The 27,584-nt window shown below is 37.3% G+C and overlaps 1 protein-coding gene across 2 annotated transcripts; it reads left to right on the top strand.

The window, feature by feature from the left end:
* Positions 1–621: 621 nt before the first annotated feature.
* Positions 622–21,678, top strand: LOC129770450 (adenosine deaminase AGSA-like). 2 transcript variants are annotated; one of them, XR_008742118.1, is made up of 4 exons: positions 622–2,248; positions 9,276–9,711; positions 19,818–19,900; positions 20,019–21,678. XR_008742118.1 is itself a non-coding variant. In XM_055773291.1 (2 exons), the coding sequence occupies exons 1-2, from the start codon at positions 1,211–1,213 to the stop codon at positions 9,699–9,701; spliced, it is 1,464 nt and encodes a 487-aa protein (XP_055629266.1). In that variant the 5' UTR covers positions 623–1,210; the 3' UTR covers positions 9,702–12,333. The 2 variants fall into 2 exon arrangements, 1 of the variants encoding a protein (XP_055629266.1); XM_055773291.1 differs by lacking the exons at positions 19,818–19,900; positions 20,019–21,678 and having other exon boundaries at positions 623–2,248; positions 9,276–12,333.
* The last annotated feature ends 5,906 nt before the right edge of the window (positions 21,679–27,584 follow it).

Below are 27,584 nucleotides of genomic sequence, written 5' to 3'. Positions count from 1 at the left end.
TCGGTTATTTCAAGAGATACAGAAAAACTTTTTTCTACAAAGATGTCTCAAATAATTGGAGCTACAACATTGTTGAGCTATGTTTACCTCTATCTATAAAGATACGAAAGTTAGATATTTTATTTCATCAATATAATATATAATATACTTGTCATGATCATGGGTGTCACCCCTCTAAGGGTGATTTTTTCTATCAATTAAATGAAAGTTCTTTATCCGCTCTACAAGTTTTTTGACATCCAACTTCTTTTTGTCTTAATTTCTAATATAAACAATTCCTGGTGAAAATTCAAGCAAAATCATCATTAATCACGATTTTACCCCACTGTACATATAATAGCCACTGAAATTTATCCTAAACGTTGAAAGGTTACATTTTTCCTTTAAATGCAAAAAAAAATCAAACTGTATATAATCGAGTCCAAAATTGTATATAATCGAATCACATATAATCGAGTCTGTATATAATCGAGTCCGACCTGTATATCCAAACAAGTAACAGTGATTCGCAATATGAAAGTATATTTACTGCACTTTCGTCCGACATTGTATATCATCATTTCGTGCAAATCAGTTTTTTTTACTGTTTACGAAACAGGTGTTGTATTTCTGAACTGCACCTTATTCATCAGATGCAATCTCAACAATTATGAATTCACAGTCATCTCTCATGAATCAGAGTTGAGAGCCAAAAGACAAATAACGAATACGTTTAATCTTTATCGCTACGTTCTAATGCGCCACACAAAACGCCTTACAGTAGAACACATTCTTGGGGAAGCGAACGCAATTACAAAGCATATCGTGTACAACCGTTCACTTTAAGTCATTGTACGGCGCCTGAAGTTGCGACTTATGTGTCGAGTGGAAATAATTTCGTGAACAACAAACAAAACTGAAGATAAGCGTCAACTGCGCTAAGTGAGTTCCCTCTGAAAAGTACTCGAACACATGGTTCGAGTGTTATCATATCAAAGCAGAATATAAAAATATCGCTCTATCGCTTGCGTATTCACAGCGATCGGTTTCACTTATACATACATTCAAGAATTGGGATTCAACTCCTCTGCTTCAAAACATTGGGAGAGGAAAAAGCACTTGCTGGAACTTGTTCTCGCTTCCAGTTACTGCTGGCGTGTGAAGTCGCTGAGGTTCAGTGCGATTGTGGTTTTTGTGCAGTAATCAGCTTGGATTTCGAACGAAAGTGAAAATGTTACGTCCGTCATTCGAAGAATTCCAAGCGCAACGCGCCGATTTTGTAAGTCAGGAAGAAAAGCGTGCATTAGGCGCAGATATAGTGCTGACTGAAGATGAGCTCAAGGTCAACGAATTCCTAATGAAGCTGAAGAATGCAGAACTGGAAGTGGGATTAAAGACACCATTTGAATTCGTACCGGCGCGGCACTTGTTCCATGTGTTGGATAAGATCAAAAACTGCCCGCTTTTTAAGCTGCTTCAAAAGATGCCTAAAGGCGCTATACTTCATGCGCATGACACTGCTATCGGCAGTATGGAAACCATCATTAAAGCAACATATCAAGACTTCCTCTGGCAGCATGGGGATTTCGATCGAGCGAGTCCACCACTGTACAAGTTTTCGAAAACCCAACCAGCGTCGATAGATGATACCGAATGGCGACCGGTGGCTGACATTCGCAAAGAACTGGGTGACGAAGGCTATGATCATAATCTTCGAACAATATTCACATTGTTCAATAAAGACCCTGTCGCCGCCTATCCTTCCATCAATACTATTTGGAGTAAGTTCGCAGATATGTTCTGTTCACTCGAGCCAATCGTCACCTATAAACCCGTGTGGGAAAAGTATTTCCTTAATACCCTCGAAGAGTTATATTGGGACAATGTGAGCTATCTCGAGTTCCGCGGCGTTCTTCCGCCGGTGTATGATCTAGACGGGCGCGTGTACACTGCGGAAGAGATCGTTCAAATTTACTATGACATATCGGAGAACTTTAAGAAGACACATCCTGATTTCATTGGCGTGAAATTCATATACGCTCCGCATCGAATAGTTAACGATGAAGTTTTTGACGGTTACCTGGAGATCGCAGAGAATCTACACAAGAAGTTTCCTACCTTTGTAGCAGGGTTTGATTTGGTGGGCCAAGAGGATCTGGGAAGACCGCTGAGCGATTACAGCGAACGCCTGCTGAAAATGACCCCCAGTATTCAATTTTTCTTTCACGCCGGCGAGACTAATTGGTGGGGCAAAACAGATGAGAACTTGGTGAGTACTTTTCGCTATATTTAATATGTCGGAATCGCGTCGGTCCCTAAAGTTCGACACTGATTTTCCCGTAGTTTTCACGACGGTCTCATCGGCCGACATTGGGCTTTTCGTTTGGACAGTGTCAGCATTGGGAACAACAGCAACAAAGTTAGTCATTGATTTATAGAAGAGTTCATTATCTACTCGTAGGGCCCGACGTAAAGTTCATTGTAGATCCCCTAGCTCGATCGAGGCTCAATGCACAATAGTCCAGGAGATACATTTAAGTGGAAATTAGCATTTAGAGCTAGACAAAAACTGTCTTAGACAAAGTTGTTCCTCATGATAGAGCGCTCGTTTTTATGTTGTCAAAAATAGGGTGACCCAAATTGTCGATGAAATAAAAAATCTAACTTTCTTATCTTTATAGATAGAAGTAAACATAGTTCGATGTTGTAGCTCCAATTATTTGAGACATCTTTGTAGAACAAAGTTTTTCTCTATCTCTTGAAATAACCGATATGGCGCTTTTTTTCTAAGTTACTTTAGGGTAACCATGAAAAAAACTGTTCTTTTTGCTCTAACTTTTATGTTTCAAATTTTACATGCAAACTGTCTTCGAAAGACTTTTAGAGCTTACTAACATTTTTCGATGCAGAACTTGTCAATATCTCAACTTTACTCAAAGTTATTGATTTTTCTTCCCAAAAAACATGCTCTTTTCATTTGTCATTCTTTCTGGGGCAAACGTAAGCAAAGTTTATTGGCGGCATTTGAAAGAGCATATTTCACTCTACATGATGTGTGATTTTCAAAACTATTTTATTTTTTGTGTTTGAGTAGATTAAAATTGAAATCATGAGTTTTTGGGTAAAAAACCATCAATAACTTTGAGTAGGATTAAGATATAGGCATGTTCTGCATCGCAAAGTGTTGGTATCAATAAGCTCTCAAAGTCGTACAAAGACAGTTTTGATGTAGAATATGAAATTTAAAAGTTAAAGCAAAAAAACACGTTTTTTCATGGTCACCCTAATGCAACTTAGAAAAAAAACGTTAAACCGATTATTTTAAAAGATATAAAAAAGCTTTGTTCTACAAAGTTGTTTAAAATAACTGGGGCTACAACATTGTTGAACTATGTTTATATCTATCTATAAAGATAAAAAAGTTAGATTTTTCATAGGGTGACAATTTTGGTCACCCTATTTTTGATAACATAAACATGAGCGCTCTATCATATGTAACAACTTTGTCAAAAACAGTTTTTGTCTAAACAATAAATATCTCCCACAAAGTTGTTTTTAGCGCCTTCTATCCGAGTTGCATTAGGGTAACTATGAAAAACTGTTAATATCTCAATTGCAAAAACGTTCCAATTTAAGTTTGCCATACAATCCGATAGATGAGGTTCTGACCTACCTTCCACATTGTCAAATACAACTGGGAATGTATTTGCAGCTAAGCTATGACCAAAAGAGAGAGTCGATGTAGAGAAATCGATCAAGTCACTTACACCCCTTGCATTCTAATCCCCTCATATAATAACTATGGTATTCGATGTAGTCAACGCTAAAAATATACATGCGGTTTACGCGAGGTTAGTTTTTGTATAAGGTGAAATTTTAATCATCACTTATAACTATTTTCTTATTAATAATATGAATGAATTCAATAGAGATTATGAATAGTCAGATCTAACGGAGACTTGCAGTGATGAGTGTACTTTCGGTAAACGTCTCTCTTTGTCTTTCTCTCTCTCTCTCACTTTTTCTCTCTGTTTCTCTCTTTCTATTTTTTCTCTCTCTCTCTCTTTCTTTCTTTCTTTTCTCGCTCTTTAGTCTCTCTTTACCGAACACGTTACTTTCGACTCAAATGGCAAAGAGAATTCTTGCTCCAAATGTTAATGCGTTCAATTGCGTACACTTGAACAATATTGAATTAAAACTTCGCCGTGAGTGTCAAGTAAAGAGAGAAAGTGAGAGAGAGAGAGAGAGAGAGAGAGAGAGAGAGAGCGAAAGAAAAAAAGAGAGAACTAACGGAATAAACTTTCATCAAAGAACACCGCTCTCACCACTACGATACGCTTTGATGCCTCTTTTAACTCTTTATGAGGCCGTTGCAAGGCAAGGAATCGACTCTAACTTCAGATAACTTAATCCTCGCATGATTAAACTTTGATAAAGAATAAACCAATAATTTTAATATTGAAACGGTTGAAAAAAATTGGTGACAATATAATTGCCACTGTTCGTTTACCCCAAAACACTGTTTGACACTGCCTTGTACATGAAAATTATTCTCAAATTAACATCGTACATTTTTAGCAGCCTTGAAAAATAGAGTAATGCCATATACCTTCATAAGTCTTTAGTTAAGCAAAATATTGGAATGATGTTCCATGAGCAGCGAAAAAAAAATTTTTTTGTGAGTGCAATATAGTTGCCACGACCGTAAGGGGTAAAAAGAGGATTAACAGAGCTCGAATTCACGAAAATTGAATGGTCGATCGAAGAAAAGTCACTAATAAAACTGGAAGTGGGTTGTATCTGTGGTATAACTGCATGGTGGACGTAGAACTAACGTTTGCTTAGCAATCAATAAATAACAAGCGTATATCTCTCAGACATTTCATCATTTGAATAAATTGATTATCATACCACTTAGTTTACCCGGAAAATAATCATTAACGCTCAAAGGAGGAATCGATTCCTCCTCGGAAAGCATTCGATAATAGAACTACTGCTTTCGTCAAACAATACGGCTCCGTTCAGTCCGACTACAGAAAAGAAATGGTATCGGGATAGAAGAGCATAATACATAGACGTGTGAGCGTGACTATCCTCATCTCACATCGCAATAACAACTAAATGGATTTCCGATTCTTTTTCGTCTTCTTCTTCTTGAATTATGGAGAACTTTTTCAGTCCATTCGTCTCTAGCCCTGAGGAAGGCCTTTGTGAAGAACAGAAAACTCTACTTCAAACTTCTTACTAACCTGCCTTGAGAAAGACACTTTATTTTCGTTCGACACTCATCACCAAACCGTGTCTCCTTCGAGATCACCAAACGAAACTCTGTTGTTGATCTCCGATTCGATTTTTCCATTTCCATTTTAGGGTTGTCCAAAAAATCAGTTGTTTTCCCAAAAAAAAATATTTTTTTCCAAAAATTCATTCAACTTTTGAATTACTGAACCGATTCAGATGATTAACAAATATCATCGAAATATGACACTTGCAAAGAAATTGGATTTTGTTTTTGTGATACTTGATTATACTTTAGAGCGCTATATTTTTTATATTTTTTTCTTGAAGCCGAAGTTTTGTTACATAATACATCCAAAAATAAGAAATGTGATTTTTTTTCGTTTTTTTTTGTGATTTTTTTTTCAAAGTTAGCATGATTTCAGTTTTCGTTCAATATTGTTATGCGACTACACTGCCATGATCCTACAATGATTTATAGCCACTGAAAGATGGTTTCATTATTAATACCCATTATAATTTCTAATACTAGACTATCATGTTATATAACAGGGGTGGCCAAACTTTTGGGCATCACGGGCGACTAATTGTTCAAATGCTGGGCTGTGGTCTACCAACGTTGACTGTATGAAAAAATCATTGGAAAATTGAAAGACATGAAATAAGGTCTTAACCAACCTAAACTCGCGCACAGTGTCACAGACTGTGCGTGTCTCTGTAATTTAGCTATTGTGTATTTTGAGGCGTTATTTGTATTTATTCAAAGTAAAAAAAATATAATTAAATGAAACAACTCCAGAAAAAGAGAAATAACTTCATTCAGTCTAAATAATCACTTAGTTCAGCCTTCTCTAAACAAAACTATTTATTGTCGATCTGTGAGATCGTATGCTCGAGTATGGGAGGGTTAATAAAAAAAAACATAAGTCATACTAATAAATATTCAATGGTACATTATTCCATAATTTAAAAATAATTATCTTCTACTAAAAATTGATAATTTTATTTTCTGTAAAGTCTCATCAATCGATATAATTGATTTTTTTAAGGAAATTGTCATTTATGAACACACAAAGCATTGTATTTCCATGAAAATACACCCAAGATGATTATTATATTCATTGATTTATCATCGTAATCACAAATGAAAGAAGCGATAAGCAACAGATGCCGAAAAGCAACAATTGAAAAAAACGAATCGCAGAATGTCAATTGATGTCAGAGTGCGAAAATATTCTGAGGGTTTCTGTTGTCCGAATATTTAAAAACAAAATACTAGAATATTTTTTGAATTAGAAATATTATTGTGAACCTCAGTTTTAAACTATTCTGACAAAAAGGTCTTCTTTATCATCTTAATATGTCTAGAAAAATAAATAAAATATCGCAAAATATAGCTCGTACTTGTGAGGAGTGTTCTGGTTCTGAAGAAGATGAAAATGAAATGATTCAAGGAAGGAATTGAGATTCTGGAATCTGAAGAAAGCATACAAGCAGAAGAATCATTCATTTGAACAACATGATAGGACATGTGAAGGACACTGAAGAAGAAGCACTTCGTGTTTTGAAAAGAAATTGGGAGAGTTCAACTGCAAAGTTACCAAATAACATGCTCAGAGATGAATTTATGCAAATCATGCGATTTGTCCTATTTGATACAAGCATTTTCCAAACATTTACGCACCGACCAATTTACTATGATATCCGAAATTTGGAATCAATTTACACACAATAGTCAATGCTGCCATAAACCTCACGAGAATATTAAAATAGACGAGCAACTGTTCCCTTCCAATGCTTATTGCAAATTCACATAATACATGCCAAATAAACCGCACAAATTTGGCCTAAAGTTTTGGTTGGCAGTAGATAATCAATTGAAATACGTTATAATTAGGTTCCCTTACTTAGGTAAGGACGAAACGCGAACTTCAACATCCCTGAGCGAATTTGTAGTTCTAAAGTTAGCCGAACCATATCTTCATCGGGGCAGACATTTAACCACGGATTATTTTCGCACCAGTAATCCTGTAGCTTAAAAAATAGTTGCAAAAAAACCAGTTTAGTTGATACTAATCGAGTCATGAAGAATAAGATGAAGTTGTATCCTTCAGAACATTTATAAATCTTAAAACTAATATGTTTTATTGGAGTTTTCGTAAACACCTTATAAAATGATCACGGTAAAAGGTGGAGGAATATTTAATCCATTACGGGAAGGGAAGAGTGTCAAACCACTTAAGGAACGCTTCTTGTCTCCTAAATCCTCCCCATGCCAAATTCGGTTCTGTTTTGGTTCGAGTGATGCAAAAATTTGTGTTTCATTTGTGTGCCCCCCCTCCCCCTTTGAGAGGGGGAAGAGGTCTCGAAGTATCATAAGAACCTTCCCCGACCCCAAAAACCCTTACATACCAATATTCATGTCAATCGGTTATGTAGTTTCCGAGTCTATAAGAATCAGACAGACGGAAATCCATTTTTATAGATATAGATACATTACGATTCCCATGCCCTAAACGGATAAAATTGACGAAAATTGGAAGCATTTCTATTATTATGCCGATTGCTGAAAATTCTGCTGTATTTTTTAATGACACGCATACATTGTTGTTTGTATGCGTTGGTGAAATTGGGGAAATTGAAGTGATTAAAAAATGTGCAATACTGGTGCTGGGAAAAAGAATACCTGCAAAAAAGACTGTCGCTATAGTGTTTGCGATGAATTTCTTGCTACATTGCTGCATTGCTATTGGAAAATAAATTGAGGGGCTTAGAATGAAAAAGGTGTAATTGATTTGATCAATTTCTCTACATCGACTCTCTTTGTTGGTCATAACTTAGCTGCGTAAACATTCCCAGCTGTATTTGACAATGTGGAAGATAGTTCAGAACCTCATCTATCGGATTCTATAGCAAACTTAAATTGGAACGTTTTTGCAATTGATATATTAACTAAATAAAAAGTTGATCAAGAGATATCGATCAAGCCACTTACACCCCTTACAATCTGAGCCCCTCAATTGCTTGCGTACTGCTCTCGTGAGGGTAAAAATGAATCATCAATTAATCATCTTCAAATTTTTATATAAAACCATCTATGAGACATTTTAAGGCACTTCAACTTTCTACTGAAAAGTTATTCAAAAATTTTCGATGTATTCTAAACTAATATCCGAAATAATAAAAAGCGAATTGATTTTCATCGCTTTTTTCCAGGAGAGATCTTGTGCGAATTCAGGTGTGTTTGGGTTCGGGCTTATTGGTGACTTTTTCCGATCGACCATTTAACTTTCGTAAATTTGACCATAGTTTCCAGGTTAAAAGTGGCGTCAAAGTACAGCGTATTCCGAACCGGATGTAGAGAAGATATTTTTCAGTGGTAAGAGCTTCTTCGGTCTTTGGTAAAAACTGAAGATGAAAGCTTGTTACATGCCACTGTATTACAATATATTTTTGGGAGAGTTGGAGATATAATTTTTTAAAGAGATGTGCTAAGAGATATAAACACTGAAGAAATAATTGGATAGTCAATTAGTTCGGTGTTTTAGTTTCACTTAGGACAGCGAGAAACCAACATGTTATGTACATGTTATGTTGAAAATTTGTCAATTTGTTCAAATTTTATAGCTTCGCGAATCGTTCGCACCTCTCAGTGCAAGCATTTATTTATCGACCCATGTCAGTGCTACCAAATATTTGTACTAAAAAATACATTCTTAAATTTCTACAATGTTTGCTCTCACCAGCAATAATTGTCAAGTCCTATGTTAACAATGCGGTCGTGTCTTAGATACAACCTCCCTAATTCTATTTTCTTTGGTTGCATGACTTGTGCAGTGTCATGTGTCACAAACAAACAAATAACACTGTTCCACGTTCTTATTTCATTTGATTTGAATCGAAGCAATGTGATAAGAAATATCACTTTGCGATAAAATATGTATGATAGGGTAGCACAAAAGACAATGATTTATTACGGCCATCTGGGGACTGTCCAATTCTCTCTCAACAACATAATGTCTATAGTAATTGCGTATTTCTATCCCTACCCCCAACAGGTCGACGCTATCCTGCTGGGCACAAAACGAATCGGGCACGGCTTTGCGGCAATCAAACACCCTCGGGTGTTGGAGGAGATCAAAAAGCGCAACATCTGCATCGAATTGAACCCTCTTTCCAACCAGGTGCTAAAGCTTGTGGACGACTGCCGAAATCACGTTGGGGCGTTCTACTTCTCCGACAGCTATCCGGTGGTTGTTTCGTCAGATGATCCTGCCTTCTGGTGTGCCTCTCCATTGACACACGATTTTTATATTGCTTTCCTGGGTTTGTCCTCGGCCCGTCAGGATCTGCGGCTGCTGAAGAAATTGGCACTTAATTCCATCGAATACAGTGCAATGTCCAGGGCGGAGAAAGTGGAAGCCAAACACAAGTGGAACATCGCTTGGAACAGCTTTATCGATCGAACAATGCAATCTCTTTAATTGCATAATGGTCAGTGGTATTTTTACAGACAGTATTCCGAAAATAAATAAACAAGAAGCTTATCGTAGCCGTGAATGGGACAAACGTGGTTGATTTCAGAATAGTAAACCCACGCTGGGGCTGACTAAATTCAATGTAATCTCCTGGGCCCTACTTATCTAAGAGGCAATAAATTACGGAAAGGCAACACCGGGTGACACTGTTGTATTTCAATGACCCTTTGTTTCGGTGGTCGAAAGAGCCACGAATGTCAGTTTAATGAATGTGATAAACAACGCATTGATTTAACACCTCGTAATCAGTTCTGATTATTTCATCGTTAAGTAACATTCGCAACAAATAAAACCAACTGCGAAACAGGTTATTAAAAATCAGCTCAGCGTGTTTCGTTTCCAATTCCACAGACACTTCAAAATATCATTCAACTCCATTAAAGCCCACCGGACGGAAGCTCGGAAACGAGCACTGGAGCTGGAGCGAAACGAGTTCCGAATGGCCGGGACGTGTCCAAACTTCAAATGATGTAATTTTTTTTTTGGGTTCCCACATCCAACCCACTTTTCCGGCGGCTGGCAAACGGCCACACCAAAACTAAACCAAACTCGCCAAAATCTAATAATATATCATACTTTTCCCTCCCTTACTTCGTGACCAGTTGCTATTTACTTCATATTTTTTCTTCCTTTGAGGCGGTCTCTTCGCTGCTTGTGGCCGCATGCTACTTGTTGGCTGCAGGAATGTTGTCATCGGTGTCGTCATCCTCGAAGAATGATAACAATTCCGTGCTTTGGCATCATCGCACGGGGCAAAATAAATCACTTCATCAGAGTAAAGTTCGTGCTTTGGCTACCAGACTAGAGCCCTGAAGTGGCATCGGAATTAGGAACTCATCTTTCGCCATATTTCCGCATTCGCTGCATATTAATCCTGGCTCAATGTTTTCTAACATTCCTTCCATTAGCAGAGAGATTTTCCACAAACGGGGCAAGCCTTCGGTAGCGAGGTGGACAATGAAGTGGATGTCGAACCAGGTCGAACCAATTATGATTTATATTCAAGAAACACAACGCGGAGCCGATTGCTTCCTATAATTACTCATCATTAATTAAACGACAGTTTGTTGTGATCAATTACGAGTACGGCCAAGTGGTGATCCTTCACGACCAAAGATGATGATGTGGCTGGGAAAGATAGACTGTGTTCATTTATATTTGGTCACGGATTTTTGCCTACAACGAGAAAATGTTGAACATAAGACTCGGCTACAACATAGCTCGATGAAAAAAATGTGTTTTACATACTCAAATAGAAAAAAAAATAAAATCATTTCTAATTTTAACGGTTTAATGTACTAAAAGCTAGAACATAATTAGGCAAGTAGCAGTTAGTAGATATTACATCCCTTCCTTCATTAATCTAGAGCAATGATGAGACTAAAATAAAATCGTGAGCATATGATGAAACAACTAACTATGGATAATGGAAATCCGATTTAAGTCTCATCATTGCCCTAGATTAATGAAGGAAGGGATGTGAGTGTGTTCTCCAAGTCAAGCCATTCAGCTATTTTTTACCGGCGGCCAATTAGGATTTTTCAAGTTAATATAATACACAGTATTATAAAGACAGCAGAGATAAAGATTTGTTCCAAATTTCAGATCAATAAATCAAAAACAACGGAGTCAAATTTTCATTACTGTGGGATAACCCTACGAACATTCAAACACGCATACAAACAGGTCAAGTTGAATGAAACCGTATAAAAAAGTAATTGGCAATTTTGTTAAAGCGGCCATCTAGGATTTGAATTTTCCTAAATAGCTGTGATCTACCCTCAAACCCTTTCGCCCCAGAAAATATGCAATCCGCCATTTAGTGGTAGCAGCCATTTTGAAGTCAAGCCCTTTCATTTGATACCCATATTGATGGTGTTTTGTAAAAACCCATATTGATGGGGGTTTGAGAAAATATATTATCCACAATTTTGTAGCGGCCGCCATCTTAGATTTTTAAAATCATGAAATACACAGTTTTATAATGACTGCATGGATAAAGGTGTGTTCCAAATTTTAAATCAATCGGCAACAGGAAGGGGTTCAAATTTCTATTAATGTGGTAATGCGCTACAGGCAAACATGTTACAAAGATACAAACATACAAATTACAGGGCAAGCTAAATAAAACCGTTTAAAAATGCGTTACAGTTACCTAACAGTCATGTGGAAGGTAAGTACGACATAATTGGCACTGTATGTAACTCAACATTTATTACCTAATTTTTGAATATTTTATCTCTGTAGTGAAAAATCACGTGGAAAAATCGGAGTTGCCCTATCATGCTGCAGTCAAACTATTCAAACGCGGGCTGATTGATAACACACCACAAGCTCCTTAGCAGTCCCAGAAAAAAAAACGAAATCTTAACTTATCTACCAATGATGTTGCAAGAAAGGATGGTGTTATACAAATTTGCGTTCAGAAGACCAAGGAAAGTAGTGGAATACATATATTGAAAGAATTGTCGGAATCTGCACTGCTGTTCACCTCGAAACAAACTGGCTTCAAACAGATACCAGAATAGGACCCTTTTACCTCGATACAGAGTTTCAAAGTTAATTATCACTTCAGAAAATGTATAAATATACAACAAAGTGTCCAATATGGTAAGAAATCTGTAGGGGAACCGCGGGTAATATGGACAGGCGGTTGATTTGTATAGTTACATTTTGAATTTTCGATTTCTGTTAATGAGAACATCTTCTACGTGATATTCTATAATATTTAAGCCACCCTATGGCAATGAATACTAATCAAAAGTGGAAGAGGGAAACAAAAACCGAAAATCATACATGATTCCGCGTGTGGATGTAAGTTTAGCTGCTTCGATATTAAGCATTTTGAGTGGTTTAATATCAAAATTCAATTCGCTGATGGTTATATTTCGGTTTGTGAGTTAACAGAGAAGCGATATTAGGTATGTACGGAAAAGTAAATTCATTTTTGAGTGGAAAAATTTAAATTATTGAAATAATTGTACTGGTGGGGTAAAACGGACAGTTGCCAGTGGAAGTGATTTTTTGTCGCGTTACAATTTTAATTATGGAGCAGACGTTTCTCCATGAATTCGTTAACGTATATGTCCTGGTTGGTGGTCCCAGTGGAGATTAAAACATCGCTTTCTCTGCCCTATACAGTAATACTTCAGAATCCGGACGGCTTTTTGATCGGGCAATTTATCATTATATCAATATCATCAGAAAACCAAAACGTTATTTTCAATTCATTTTCAATAGATGCGACTAATAGGTGCTATTGAGTCAATTTATTGTAGTGTCAGACATAATACCTAGCTATTAACGAAAAATGTCAAAAATCATCATGCGAGATGTCCGGAATGGGAAACACATTCAGATGATGATTCTAAATCCGGAAGGATTAAAAGTTCACGATGAATTTCCTAATTGCAGGAGTTTCATAATAGTATGTTTCAAGGCCTAGATAGAATGGAGCACGAATTTTCGATGATGTTTGGTTTAAGAGTGGAAACCTTCTCTGAAAGATCGAATAATAACGGATTTTATTGATTTTTTTTTGGAATGTTGGAATCCAAGTTGGTGTTGGGACATTTTGGTGAATGGTTAAATTATATTCGAAGATGTATTTTTTATTTTTTGGATGCCAATATAGTGATTATCATGCTGTAGGCAGGTAATAACATTTTGAAAATTGATTCTTACATTTTCACATACCAATTTCAGCAAGATCGGTCCACTAAATTCTGAGGAAAATGTACCACCAGTTTCAGAGAAAGCATCCACGAGCCCAGCTGCCAACATCATTATAATCACTATATTGGCATCCAAAAACCTAAAAATGCATCTTCGAATATACCTTAACGAATCACCAAAATGTCCCAACACTCAGTCCAGAGTGTCCAGAATCATGATTAAAAAGTGTATGGATTTTAAATAACGACACAGTTAAATAATTTTCAATTTTTTAACAAATATAACATGATTTTGTGGATTTATATGATTCATAATTTAAATGAATACATTATAATTCCATTGGAATGCTACTATTTCATGCTATGCTAGAGCAATATTTTTAAGTAGTTGATGTTACCCTCGTAAATGCTTAAGTGTCCGGATTTCGATGCATTACGATACAACAGCACAGCAAAAAACTATTATTTCCTTGTTTCTTATAGATAAAAATTTCAGATATAATTTCTTTGTGTTGTTCTGTAGAAACAGTTGCAAATGGTTGATTTCTGATTCATGTTTGCCTTGGCGTGAACAATACAGGAGCTGACCATATGTCGCAATTTCTTGTTTTATGACAATGCATTGCACTGAGTATTTATCGTGAACTGCTTATTGCTGCTTATAACAAAAACATCGGACTATTTTTTTCAATTAATAGCAATGGAAGCTTGCTATTGATTCTAAAGTGGTAGAGTTTTACTGTGTCGTTGTGACCATAAAGTTGTGCAAACAGCTCACCGTTTACGCTCAGAGAATATGAGTCAGAGTGAGCTTTTACGCTGAGTAGCAAACCGACTCCACAATCCTCGTATGTCAGAGTATAGCAATACCAGTTCCGAAAGTAGTCTATGTTCACCAAAGTTCAGCCAACCGACTTCCCTAATCTCTAGGATTTCAAGCTTCATGTGCAGCCCCTCGTTAGCCAGTTGAGCTACCTTATCATACTGCGCCAAAGCTAATGCTAAATATCGTTGTCTTTCTACCTCGGTTTCCGTAGTAATTTGTATTGGGTTTTTGTCTTGGGTCGAAGGACACCTATCCTTCGTGAGAAGCGCCTATTTTAGGCATTACTTTGGAGGAAAGGAGGAAAAGCATTGCAGTTTCGATCAAAAGTCGCTCTTTTTTTCGTTCCTTGCAGTTATCCTACTTTCTGTATTAAGGGGACCCCGGTCTGGAAAATCGAAAAAATAGAATTTTTGTTTTTTGCATTTTTGCATTATGCCCTTAGAAGTTACAGCCAAAAGTATGACGTCACCTCAAGGGCTGCCATACAAATGAAACACAAATTTCTGCATTACTCGAGAATCAATCAAGAAAATTAAACCAAATAAGGCATGTGGTGGTTTTAAGGTACAATAAATGTTTTTACTGTAGTTAACTAGTGGGTAGGAATTAAAATTGTATAAAGACCGGAGAAATTACGAACAAAAATCATTTGAAATACCGACCGCAGTAAAAAGTCACAGGAGGGTTGTGTCCGAGACACGACCGCATAGTTGACATAGGATTCCGTTAGGTTATCTGTTTCATGCTGATTTTGGATATGTTTGAAGAATCACACCGTTAAACTCTTTCACAATGATTTGGTGGCCCTGAAAAAGGCTGTTTTGTGTGGTTGTTTGTTATTGTTTTGTTCACTACACCAGTGTTTACAACCGATTGATGACAGAAGAATGGTAATTGGTTATTAGATGGTGCGTATCAAACCGCCCTATGTTACCCCAAGATGAGATGCCTTTATTGGTATGTATGGTTGAAATAAAGAAAACAAAAACTCACCAATGTTATATTAGATAATTATCAATATCGAACACAATTATCAATTTTTCTTATGAGTAAAAACATGTTACTTTATTATAGAGAAAACATATTTGAAAAGGTAATTTTCTATTATAATTTTTACTTTCTGAGTGTTTATTCAATCCATTTCCATTTTCGCTACAAACCAAACGCCAGCATTTTACGCTAACCGGGCAGGTGGCATCTATATTGCCACTAACATTTTGCGCTAACCGGGCAGTGGCCACCAATTTTTTAATGCTTTGGTTGTTTTGTGTATTGGAAAAATTTTTTTTGTGTATTTTAGCATCAAAACATGTCGTTGTATTAGGGTTTGCGTTGATTACATGCCTAGTTCTCACGGCCCGTTAAAGGGTTAAAGCTCCAAATTAAAATTTTATTTGCAAGAATTAATCGTATCACTCACCTTACCTACAATATAAAAATACCCCCGCCTTGCATATATTTGCAATGCCGATTTTCCCAGGCAGTTTGGTTTTGATGTCTCTGTTGGGGAACACATTTCGGTGTGAACAAATGCTCCCCCTACTTTCATGTATTTGCAATGCCGATTTCCCCCAGGCAGCTTGGTTTTGATGTCTCTATTAGGGAACCGCCGCATGTGTTGTCAATTTCGACCAATGAGATGTGGTTATTTCCGTTAGGATAAGGGTTTTTTTTCCAAAATATATATTTTATTAAGGCACATGTGGCGTTAGCCTGACGGGGCCGGGAGTCCAATATTTTGACAATTTTTGTCGTACAACTATGTTAGTAATATGTAACCGATTACTCGCGGTTGGCTCGAGGTTAGTATTACAAGTGTTCTCATAATTGGTATGTTGCAGTCTTCGATGCTCTGTACGTGTGCCCGACACGGGATACTTCCTATTGGGATGCAGCTGACCATTAATCAGCAACGCCCCCCTAGTCTGTACCCCATATCTAGCGTGGTGCGTCTTTCTCGCCTCGAGGAATCCAGGATAGAATGGTCACTAGCCGGCGTAATCATCAGCTCGTGTAGAGAGACCTTTGGCTCTTGTTGAATGATCAGTGGACTGCACAATCTTCGGCCCGTGCATCTGTAAAGAGTGTGTGTATGTATTGCCGCGACTAAGTAAAAGTTTATCGATCGGATAGGAGGGATATGAAACGGGGGCACAACGAAGGAAACATCATTAAACGTTGACATCGGCGTTTCTGTGGAACAGGTATAGATGAAGCAGAAGATCAGGATCACGGCTACCTAAGATATCCCGGACGGGGATATCCGATTGTCTGCCTTGTGCTCTCAGTGCTCTAGAGAGCTGAGAGCGAGCAGCATGGAACCGGATACACGACCAGACAACATGCTCGATGTCGTGGTAGCCATCGCCACAATCACAAAGATTGTTTGCTGCGAGCCCAATGCGATAGAGATGCGCGTTTAGGTTGTAGTGATTGCACATAAGCCGAGATATCACGCGAATGAAATCACGACCTACATTCAATCCCTTGAACCAAGCACTCGTCGAGACCTTAGGGATAATCGTGTGTAACCAACGACCGAACTCATCACCACTCCACATGCGCTGCCAACTTACGAGCGTATACTGACGAGGAATGTGGAAAAATTCTTTATAAGCAATTTGCCTTTCAAAAAGTGTGCCTTCTAAAGCGCCCACCTTAGCTAGCGAGTCCGCTTTCTCATTCCCCGGAATCGAGCAATGAGAGGAAACCCATGCTAAGGTAATCTTGAATAATTTTTCGACCAAAACACTCAATAGTTGTCTTATTCTTGTTAGGAAATAAGATGAGCGTTTATCAACTTTCATTGAGCGGATTGCCTCTATTGAGCTGAGACTGTCTGAAAAAATAAAATAGTGGTCGATGGGCAATGTTTCAATGATCCATAATGCGTAATATATCGCACCCAGTTCAGCGACATACACGGAACAAGGATCTTTGAGTTTGAAAGAGGCACTGGAATTTTCATTGAAGATGCCGAAGCCAGTGGACCCGTTTATGCATGAACCGTCAGTAAAGAACATTTTATCAGATCCAACTTTCCCATATTCTGCCGAAAATATCGGCGGAATAGAATCGGAGCGTAGGTGATCTGGGATTCCATGGATTTTTTGTCGCATGGACAGATAAAAAATGACAGAGGAATTGCAGAAGTATGGGAAGCATACTTGGTTGGAGATGCCTTGTGAAGGGTGCACGTCGTGGGTAAGGTACTCATGGTATAAAGACATAAAACTTGACTGAGGAGTCAGTTGGAGTAGATTTTCGAAGTTATCAATCACCAATGGATTCATGATCTTGCAACTGATGAGAAATCTGTAGGATAATTCTGTGAACCGAAGAGTAAGCGGGGGTACTCCTGCCAAAACTTCGAGACTCATCGTATGTGTCGAATGCAAACACCCCATGGCTATACGCAAGCAACGATATTGTATTCTCTCCAGCTTGAGAATATGAATCCTGGCAGCTGATCGGAAGCAAAAACTGCCATATTCTAACACTGATAATATCGTTGTTTTGTACAACTGGATGAGGTCTCCTGGATGGGCACCCCACCATGTTCCGGTAATTGTTTGGAGAAAATTGATTCTTTGCTGGCATTTCTGTTTCAAATACGCAATGTGTCTCCCCCAGGTACACTTAGAATCAAAATATACACCCAGGTATTTGAAAAACATAGAGTGTTGGATCGTTTTGCCGGATAGGTGAAGCTGGAATTGGGCGGGTTCGTGCTTCCTAGAAAAAACGACCATTTCAGTTTTCTCCGTAGAGAATTCGATACCCAGCTTGAGGGCCCACGTGAACAGATTGTTCAGGGTATCTTGCAACGACTTTTGCAGAACGACGGGATTAGTACCCGTGATGGAAATAACTCCATCGTCTGCCTGCATCGTCTGAGCGTCTGCCTCAGCGTGCAGTCTCTAGTTAGACAATTATCCATATCATTGACGTAAAAACTGTACAAGAGGGGGCTTAGGCAGGAGCCTTGCGGTAGGCCCATAAAACTGTAACGAGAAGATTTCGAGCTGCCATGAGAGAAAATCATGTGCTTTTCTGACAGTAAATTGTACAGGAAATTGTTGAGAATTGGTGAAAGTCCACGATTATGAAGCTTCTCTGAGAGAATTTCCATGGAAACTGAATCAAATGCCCCTTTGATATCGAGAAAAACGGAAGCCATTTGTTCTTTGCGAGCAAATGCGATTTGGATTTCAGAAGATAGCAGCGCGAGACAATCATTTGTCCCTTTACCTCGGCGGAAGCCAAACTGCGTATTTGACAGCAAATTGTTCGCTTCAACCCACTTGTCCAAACGAAGTAGAATCATTTTCTCTAACAATTTGCGAATACAGGATAACATTGCAATCGGCCTATACGAGTTGTGATCGCAAGCCGGCTTGTTGGGTTTCCGTATGGCTATCACTCTCACTTGTCTCCAGTCATGCGGGACAATATTCAGCTCCAGAAACTTGTTGAACAAGTTCAGCAAACGCTGTTTTGCCAAGTCGGGAAGATTCTTCATAAAGTTGAATTTAATCTTGTCCGACCCCGGAGCTGAATTGTTACATGAGAGGAGGGCAATTGAGAATTCCACCATCGAAAAATTCTCATAATCGCTTTGAAGTGGAATGTCGCGTACGACGTTTTGTGCAGGAACGGTGTCGGGGCAAACCTTCCTTGCAAAGTTAAAAATCCAACGGTCAGAGTATTCCTCACTTTCGTTTGTATGGTTCCAGCCACGCATTTTCCTAGCCGTATTCCAAAGAGTGCTCATAGCGGTCTGCCTTGACAAACCATTGACGAACTTCCGCCAATATCCACGCTTTTTTGCTTTAATCAAACCTTTTAGTTTGGCTTCTAGAGCTTGGTACTTTAGAAACCATTCCACTAATCCAGTTTTCCTGAATTTTTTGAAAGCGGATGATTTTTCAAGGTAGACCTTTGAACATTCCTTGTCCCACCAAAGTGATGGAGGACGACGTCGGAAAGTGGTAGCCGGTACACGTTTCTTTTGAGCTTGAAGTGCGCTTTCGTAAATCAAACTCGATATAAAGTTATACTCTTCGAGTGGAGGAAGTTCATGCATTGAAACAATTGCTTCGGATATTATATCCGCATTCTGATACTTATGAACAATCTTTTCCATCACAACAAAGAGTTACAATGGTTAAATTCTGCTGTTATGATTTTTGTCCCACATGTGTAATTTGTACACTGTGCGTAATCTTGTGTGGGTGACTACTTTTATTGATACTGAGTACCGTTATCTATTACTCATAGGAGCACCGTATTGATCAGTGAACGGGTCCACTAGACATCAAGCTTCGTTTAGGAAAAGCATAAACTGATACTTGGTTGAGTAAAATATAAGATTAGCATGATTTCTTGCTGTGGTGGCTGAGAGCAGACAAACGACCACAAAGAGTTAAAGATTAAATTCAAGTGTTCGTGATGTGGTTTGTGGTTTAAAAGGATGTTCATCAGAGAACTTACTCATGCTCTTCAAGATAATGCAGTGAAGAAAAATGTGAAATTAGATGACAGCATTTCTAACATTTGCAGAAATTGCCACTGGAAACTGTAAAAGTACACACCCGAAGAGCCCATCACTGGACCATCCGAAGTTCCTGCTGTCGACAGCCAAGGTAAGCTTTAGGTTTCAATAAACTGACTTGAGTGTATTAGTATAAATTCTGATAACGAGTCTAATAAATTAATTGTTCGCAAGGCTGCTAAATATATATTTTTTTTATTAAATTTCAGTGTCATTACCGTCGCTAGAAACACCCAATTTGGAATCAATCAGGAGTATTGCCAGCGTACCTTCTACAAGCGAGGATGAAATCATTCAGCTACTCAAGGAAAAGTTTCGAAAAAATCATGACAATAATGAGAAGTATCGTATTCTCACCACTTTGCCAAAAAGCTGCTCAGCCTACAAAATAATGAAGGAATTCGATGTTTCTCAACATATGGCAGGAGGACAAGGGCATAATGACAACACAGGCAAATAGGCTAAGCAGTGCGTCTTTGGCAGAAGAAACTCTATCGTTCGTGCGTGATTTCTATACCAGTGACGAAATAACTCGAGCGTGTCAAGGAAAACGAGACTTTGTTGTTTCAAAAAATGTTGATGGCAATGTATATATACAACGAAGATTGGTGTTATGTAATTTACAAGAAGCTTACGCCATTTTCAAAGAACAATATCCTGCAATTAAGATAGGGTTTTCAATGTTTGCAAGTAACCGCCCAAAGCATTGCATTCTGGCAGGAACGAGTGGTACACACACTGTTTGCGTATGTGTTTATCACCAAAATATCAAACTAAGTTTCAAAACTCTTTATGATAGAAAGGCACTTCCAGCTGGTGTAAAATCATACCAAGACATATTGTTAAAAACTCTTTGCGCCAACCGCACAGAACAGTGCTGGTTGAAAACATGTAATCATTGCCCAGGTACTGAGCATTTGGGCTCAGAAATGGTTACTATTCTGACCGATAGGAATGTGGAATCCTTACAATTTGAACAGTGGTGTCAAGCTGACCGTTGCAGCATGGATTTAGTGGAATTAGAAACTCAAGAATTCATAGACATGTTTTGGATAAATTATCTGATTTATCACCACATCATTTCATAGCTGTACAATAAGGGAGATATTTGAAATATGTGAAAACTAACTTGAAATTGACGGAATGTGTAATAATTTGTGATTTTTCTGAAAATTTTTCATTTGTTGTACAAAACGCTGTACAAGGTTTTCATTGGGCAAACGCACAGTGCACTATCCACACATATGCTATTTACTATAACAATGATCATACTTCAGATTTAAAGTTTACAAGTTTCACTGCAATCGCGGAGTCTTCCAAGCATAACTACGTTGCAGTTCGTTTATTCATTGTAGATTATGTTAATTTTATCAAAAGGAAGTTGCCCGATCTTAAGAAAGTTCCCTTTTTCTCAGATGAATCAGGTAGTCAGTACAAAAATAAGATGACAGCCTTTAATTTGTGCCAAATAAAAAAAGAGTTTGGTATAGATGCGGAGTGGAACTTTTTCGCCACATGCCATGGGAAAGGCCCATGTGGCGCTTTAGGAGAAGTTTTGAAGCGGAATGTTGCTAAAACAAGTTTACATGGTCATCACATTACAACTACAAAAGAACTTTATGCATGGGCAATTTCCAAAATTTCCAATCGAAAATGCACTATGGTTTTTTTCAGAGACAAGTTATAAAGCAATGGAAAGAAAACTTAAAATCCGTTATAACCATGTAAAGCAAATTTCCGGAACTCAGTTCTATCATAGTTTTAGACCGGAAAATGAAAATTATATTATCGTAAACAATTCTCGTTCTCGGAAGAAGAACATTCTGTGAAACTGTAAAAGTAGCTTTAAGCATGATTTATACCAAGAATAAAATATATGAAAAATGAATTGTAATTCCTACCCACTAGTCGTCTCTACATTTCTTGCCTTTAACTGAGATTTTTTAATTTAATTTAATTTGCTGATCTTAATTTTAATTTGATATCTCGATCATTCAAATCGGCTCAGTAGTTCAAAAGTTATGAATTTAATTTGTCATTTTTTTAAAAAGTGGAAAAATTTAATTTTTCGGACCACCCTTAAATGGAAATGGTTACCCTAACAAGAAAATAAAAAAAATATGGGTCTAATAGTTTGCGACAAAGAACAAAATTTCCACTTCCCACGAAAATCTGAGAACCACTATACCGGTTCGACATGGAATGGCTGTAAAAAAAATTTTTTTTTTGACTCGATTATATACAGGATTCGATTACACACAGTGAAAAGAAATCGGAGACTGTATATAATCTAGTCCGCGCTGTATTACGAATTTTTTGGTACATTTGATGATATTGACGTCGGCATAATGAAGGCTTCGTCTTCAGTAAGATGGATGAAAATGTAATGAGATTCAGTATGTCCATCGTGGGAAACTCAAGTGGCTTTGTACACTGATCGAAGCGGAAAAGTGAATCGCCTATCGCAACTGCCTTTACATTCTTCAAACTACTCATAAGTCACGTTTATCTGCTCAAAACCTTTGCACTACATTGAACGATAATAGCCAGTGTTGCCGGAGATGACCTTCGCATTGTAATCGGCAGTGTAGATCTTGGTGTCTCTCTTTTAAACCGTATAATCTGTGAAAAGTCTCTTTATCCTGTAGATCGGCAGCGCTAAGCACTACGTAGTGTAGTGTGAAGATAATATAATACAAAGGATAATTTTTGGCAATTCCCTCTGAATTTCCTAACGAAGTTCATGTTGACATAAAATAAAATAATCCACTTGTGCTTGTGAGGCTAAAATGATTTTCGTGTCAGCTCTTCAGTTCGCTCTTCTTACACCTGAAATTTTTTTGACAAACTTCTAAGCCTCAATTCATAAAGGGGAGTTAACCAACAATTATGCTCATAAAAAAGCAACTTTTTGTTCGACTGCCGCCCTCATTAGACGAACTCAATCAGACTGCATTCTCATGAATGTGAGACAGAAAAAAATGTGTGCCATCAATTTCCATTTAGTGCTCTGAAAGTTCCATCGTTCGCGTTCCGATTTCTTCTCCTTCGAGTATATGTACAGACAAATGCCAGAAAAACTCAACAATGATAAACTTTATCCCCAATATATCAAACCGGAATGCTAGGAGATGGAGAGGAAAAGTGTTTCTCAAGACAAGGAAAACAGCAAAATGACAATGATGCCTTTTTCCTCCTTGTTAGCACCACATGAATGTGTGCTACTCCCAAGAAAATGTTGCCAGGGATTGAGAAACAGAAAGCGGGATGGAAAGGGGGATTTTCTCCTGATTTCCGTTTTGTATCATACGTCAAGTCGCATATATATTCCGCATTGTGGGAGATCCAACGCAGCGCGTGTGTTTCAATTTCACCGGAACCAGCGGGACATTAGATAGGATGGCGTGCAGCAGCAGGTTCACTCATGTGGTTTGCCACTAGAACAACCACTAAGAGTGTTGTATACCCAGCACTCCTCCCTTCCCATGACTTGCATCATGGAAAATGGCACTTCATCATTGATCACTTCCTTTGCTAGCCTATGTTTTATTCCTTTCCCACGTTCGCTAGTGCCGGATGAAGCATTGCTGTAGTATATCACCACGGGTTGTGCGGCAGAGCCATTCATCGTTGTGCCTGAAAGGGACAAGTGGGTCAAAATCAGCCTTTTTTTTACTATTGATACTCTGCGAATCGGAAAACTATTTAGTATCCTGAATTATTCAAAATCCTTTCCACAAATTTACATCTACTTGTCAAACAAAATCTCAAGATACCATTCACGGGGTAATAAATGGATTCCCCAATAAATCTGTTGCTCGACGATTCGTTCGAACCCATGTATCCCTTCTGCATAACTACGCCGAACGAAATGTTGGAGTGCCTTTTTCCCAGCAACGTGAAAGCCGAAGAAAGATATCATCTTGGATCTACTCTCCTGGCTAGTTCGGGGAATGGATGAATGACGATCGATATTGTTCCGACGGACGATTCTTTTTCCTCTCACGTATGCCATGCTCCACAGACTAGTGCTTTTATCCAATAAACACACCGCATTGAGCAGTAGCTATTTTCTCTGTTTCATTTTGTGTGTGTGTGTGTGTGTGTGTGTATTGTACTTCAATGGTGAATTGAGTTTCTGCAGAAGTCAGTCATTTGTACGTTTTGTGCATTTTATCGAAGAGGCTTCGGAAGCAGAGAAATAATTTAGACCTAAATTCATTAGATATCGATAGCTCAGTGTATTATGTTGAATAATACGCAGAATTTCGCTAGAATATCTCCTCGGAACCACACACAGCTTCAAGCCCAAGAAGCTCATTATGGCTACATTTAATTGGAATGTAGCGAAATTTTTGATTGGAAAAATGGTACTCTTTCACGAAATTAATTTTATTTTTGGATACAATAGAGCCTTAGTTTTCATTTGACTACAATAAAATTGATTCACAAATACATATTCATGGTGAAAAACTAGAAATATGTTTAATCACTTTTGTCTCAAATTCCGAACAGCAAAAATGCAATTTAAAAAAAAATCATAACTTTTAAACTGCTGAACCGATTCATATGCTCGATATCTACACTGCGTTTCACAACTATAGAACCACTAATTTTTCCTGAGTTTCCAGAGATATGTAAGAACTATATAGTGTAGAATATAACAACTCTTCATTTAAAAGACTGGCCATTTGAACTTTATTGTTGTGTTCAGGCGCAAAACATTAAAAAAAACAAAAATTCCAGTGTATCACAACTATAGAACCAGATGGAAAAACTCTCACTCCTTCACAAAATTAACGTCAATTTCACATGAATTACAAATTTCTAATTCGTAGGTCATCTTTAGTTCTCAATCAGTTCAAATATCCCATTCGGTGTGGTTTTGACCAAGCTGCACCATGTTGTAGTGTGTATCGCGTTCTACGCAAAAGATACCGCTCGTTTAAGTTTTTCAAATCACTCATACTGCTTGTAAGTTGCAACTACTATTCATACGATCACTCCTCATAAGCTCTGGATAGGGGTTTGATCTGGTAAACAAGCTGACCAGTCCAGAATCAGAAGCCGCTATTCAATGAACCATGCCTTGATTTTCCGAATACTATGATTTTATGCCAATTTACCCTATTATCAAGGTGTTTTTGATGCAAAAAGAGAAGTAAATTATTCTGGAGTACCTTATTGCACTTCTGACTTCACATTGGTGTTGATGAAAAGCTATCTGAACCAGGCCGTTTTGAAAATATTTTCCTCAAACCATCAAACTGCCGCCCGCAAAGTTACGAGTTGAAAAATTACATGACACGTTTCGTAAGTCCATCCAGTATGAAGAAATTCTATTCAAGTTGGATTTCTATTCATCAGAGAAGTTCTCCTGAAATAGTGAAACCCATGGCATTAGCTTCCACATTAGTTTTTGCACCCGCAACTTTAGAATGCGATTTTTATGGTTTGGCGAGAATTTTCTCAAAAAGACCTGGTTTAGGTAGCTTACCATCAACACGAATGAACAGTCAGAAGTGCAATAAAGTACTCCAGAATCATTTACTGCTGTTTTTACATCAAAAACAATGTGTTAATTGGGTAATTTGGCATCAATTCATAAAATCTGGAAGGTTATGGCATGGTTTAATGAATAGGGGCTTCAGATTCTGGACTGGTCAGCTTGTTTACCATATCAAAACCCTTAAAACAAACTTCTGAGGAGTGATCGTACGAATAGTAGATGCAGCTTACAAGCAGTATCAGTGATTTGAAGAACAGTATCCTCTGCGTAGAACAGGATACACATTACCACATGGTGCAGCCATGTGGTAGTGTGTATCCTGTTCTATCCTGTTGTATCCGAATGGGTTATTTGTTCTGATTAAGAACTAAAGATGACATATGAATTAGAAACTTATTGTAATTCATGTGAAATTGACTATAGTTTTGTAAAGGAGTGAGAGTTTTTCCATCTGGTTCTATAGTTATGAAACACTAGAATTTTTGTTTTTTTTAATGTTTTGCACCTGAACACAACAATAAAGTTCAAATGGCCAGTATTTTAAATGAAGATAGTTGTGATATTCTACACTATATACTTTAATTCAACCGACTTCTTACATATCTCAGGAAACTCAGAAAAAATGAGTGGTTCTGTTGTTGTGGAACGCAGTGTATATGATTTGGAAAAAAATATTATGCTCGCAAAAAAATTGGGTTTTGCTTTTGTGAATAATTACAAAAGCAAAACCCAATTTTTTTGCGAGCATATTATTTTTTTTATTTATTTCTTATAGTTTACATCGTTTCGGGACCAAGGGCGCTATATCGGTATCTATACCTGTAAATAATGTTAAAATTAAGTCTATAACCCAGAAAATAGGTCGTATGAATAAAAAAAAAGTATTTACTTATTCTGCCCGTTTCCAAGTAAGGTAAACTTTGCTAGTATTTACTTGAATCCGTATGAATAAAAGTTTACTTTACTAATTTGATTTTCGAATTCGATCATAGTTTTTACTTTGTCAAACATCTATCAACTGATTGTTTAGGTTTCGTTTCCAAACGTTTTTTTTGGACAGAGCGTGAATTCGCGATGATAAAGGAATAGTGTCGACGTCTGGTGGCGACTTTCAATTAGGGACCATAGTTTGGGTCCCTATGTCGTTAGTGTTATACCTATCATATTAGAAGACACGAAGCCAGTTAAAATTTGAATGAAAATGTTCACATCATGTTATTTAATCACTTAAAACACTTTTTTCCGACTTTTATTTAACCCTTTGTCTATACATTTCCAACATCATTACTGAAACTTTTCATTATAATATAAAGTTGTCTTCAAAAACAATATCGTACAAGATTTTTTCACCACCTGCAAACAAAAGTGTTTTTCATTTAAACAGAATGCCAAATTGATACGGGAAGGTTATTTTTCATTCATAATTTGAATTTTAAAAACGTGTTCATTCCGCCTGAAAATCAATCAATTTTTTTACGCTCCCCTAAACTAGTAAACGAAGCTCAATGCCATCAATGCGGATCGTTAACTTGTTTAACTTCAAGCGCAAGATAGCAGCATTAAACATAAATCGGATATGACATCAAAACGAATGATAGTGTTTTCAGATCCAAAGTATGCTCATGAGCATACTTGATAATAACGAAGTAAATACTTGATGAATGCTGTTTTATTCATACGAAATCAGCTAAACATCCATTTTCGAAAAGTAAATACTTTGTTGTTTCTTTTATTCATACCAAACGTAGTAAAAACTTAATCTCACTGCTCGACTGTTCGAATGAAGTAAAGTAAAGGTGAATTTTGTTTTTATTCATACGGCCTAATGTCAGGGTATATTAAATCATTTATGACATTAAAGTTCATATTTAAAAAAAAAGTGCTCGCAATTTTAATCATGCGTAGAAACTTGATTCATATTATGAACTCTAAGTTTGATGAAGATTTCTGCATAAAAAAAACATTTTAGTTCATCCATTTATTGTAGATTCTTACCATTTATATCACTTAACATGAAAACAATGAACAAAATAGTTGAAACAACTACAAAACCTGAAAAATGAACGATGCTTGTTTTTAACAGAATTTGCTAACGCAAAAAAAACATTGAATTTGTCTGTCACTTTTATGCAAATGTCTAATATTATAAATTACAGGCTGTATCGATACCTGTAAATGATGTCAAAATGAATCCTATACCTCAAAGAATGTCTGTGTTTTCATTCTTCAATTATTTATAATATAGAAGGTTAGTAAATTTACATTT

Source organism: Toxorhynchites rutilus, chromosome 2, assembly GCF_029784135.1.
Source record: "Toxorhynchites rutilus septentrionalis strain SRP chromosome 2, ASM2978413v1, whole genome shotgun sequence".
In the NCBI taxonomy this organism is placed as follows: domain Eukaryota; kingdom Metazoa; phylum Arthropoda; class Insecta; order Diptera; family Culicidae; genus Toxorhynchites; species Toxorhynchites rutilus.
This window is presented reverse-complemented; position numbering and strand designations above follow the sequence as displayed.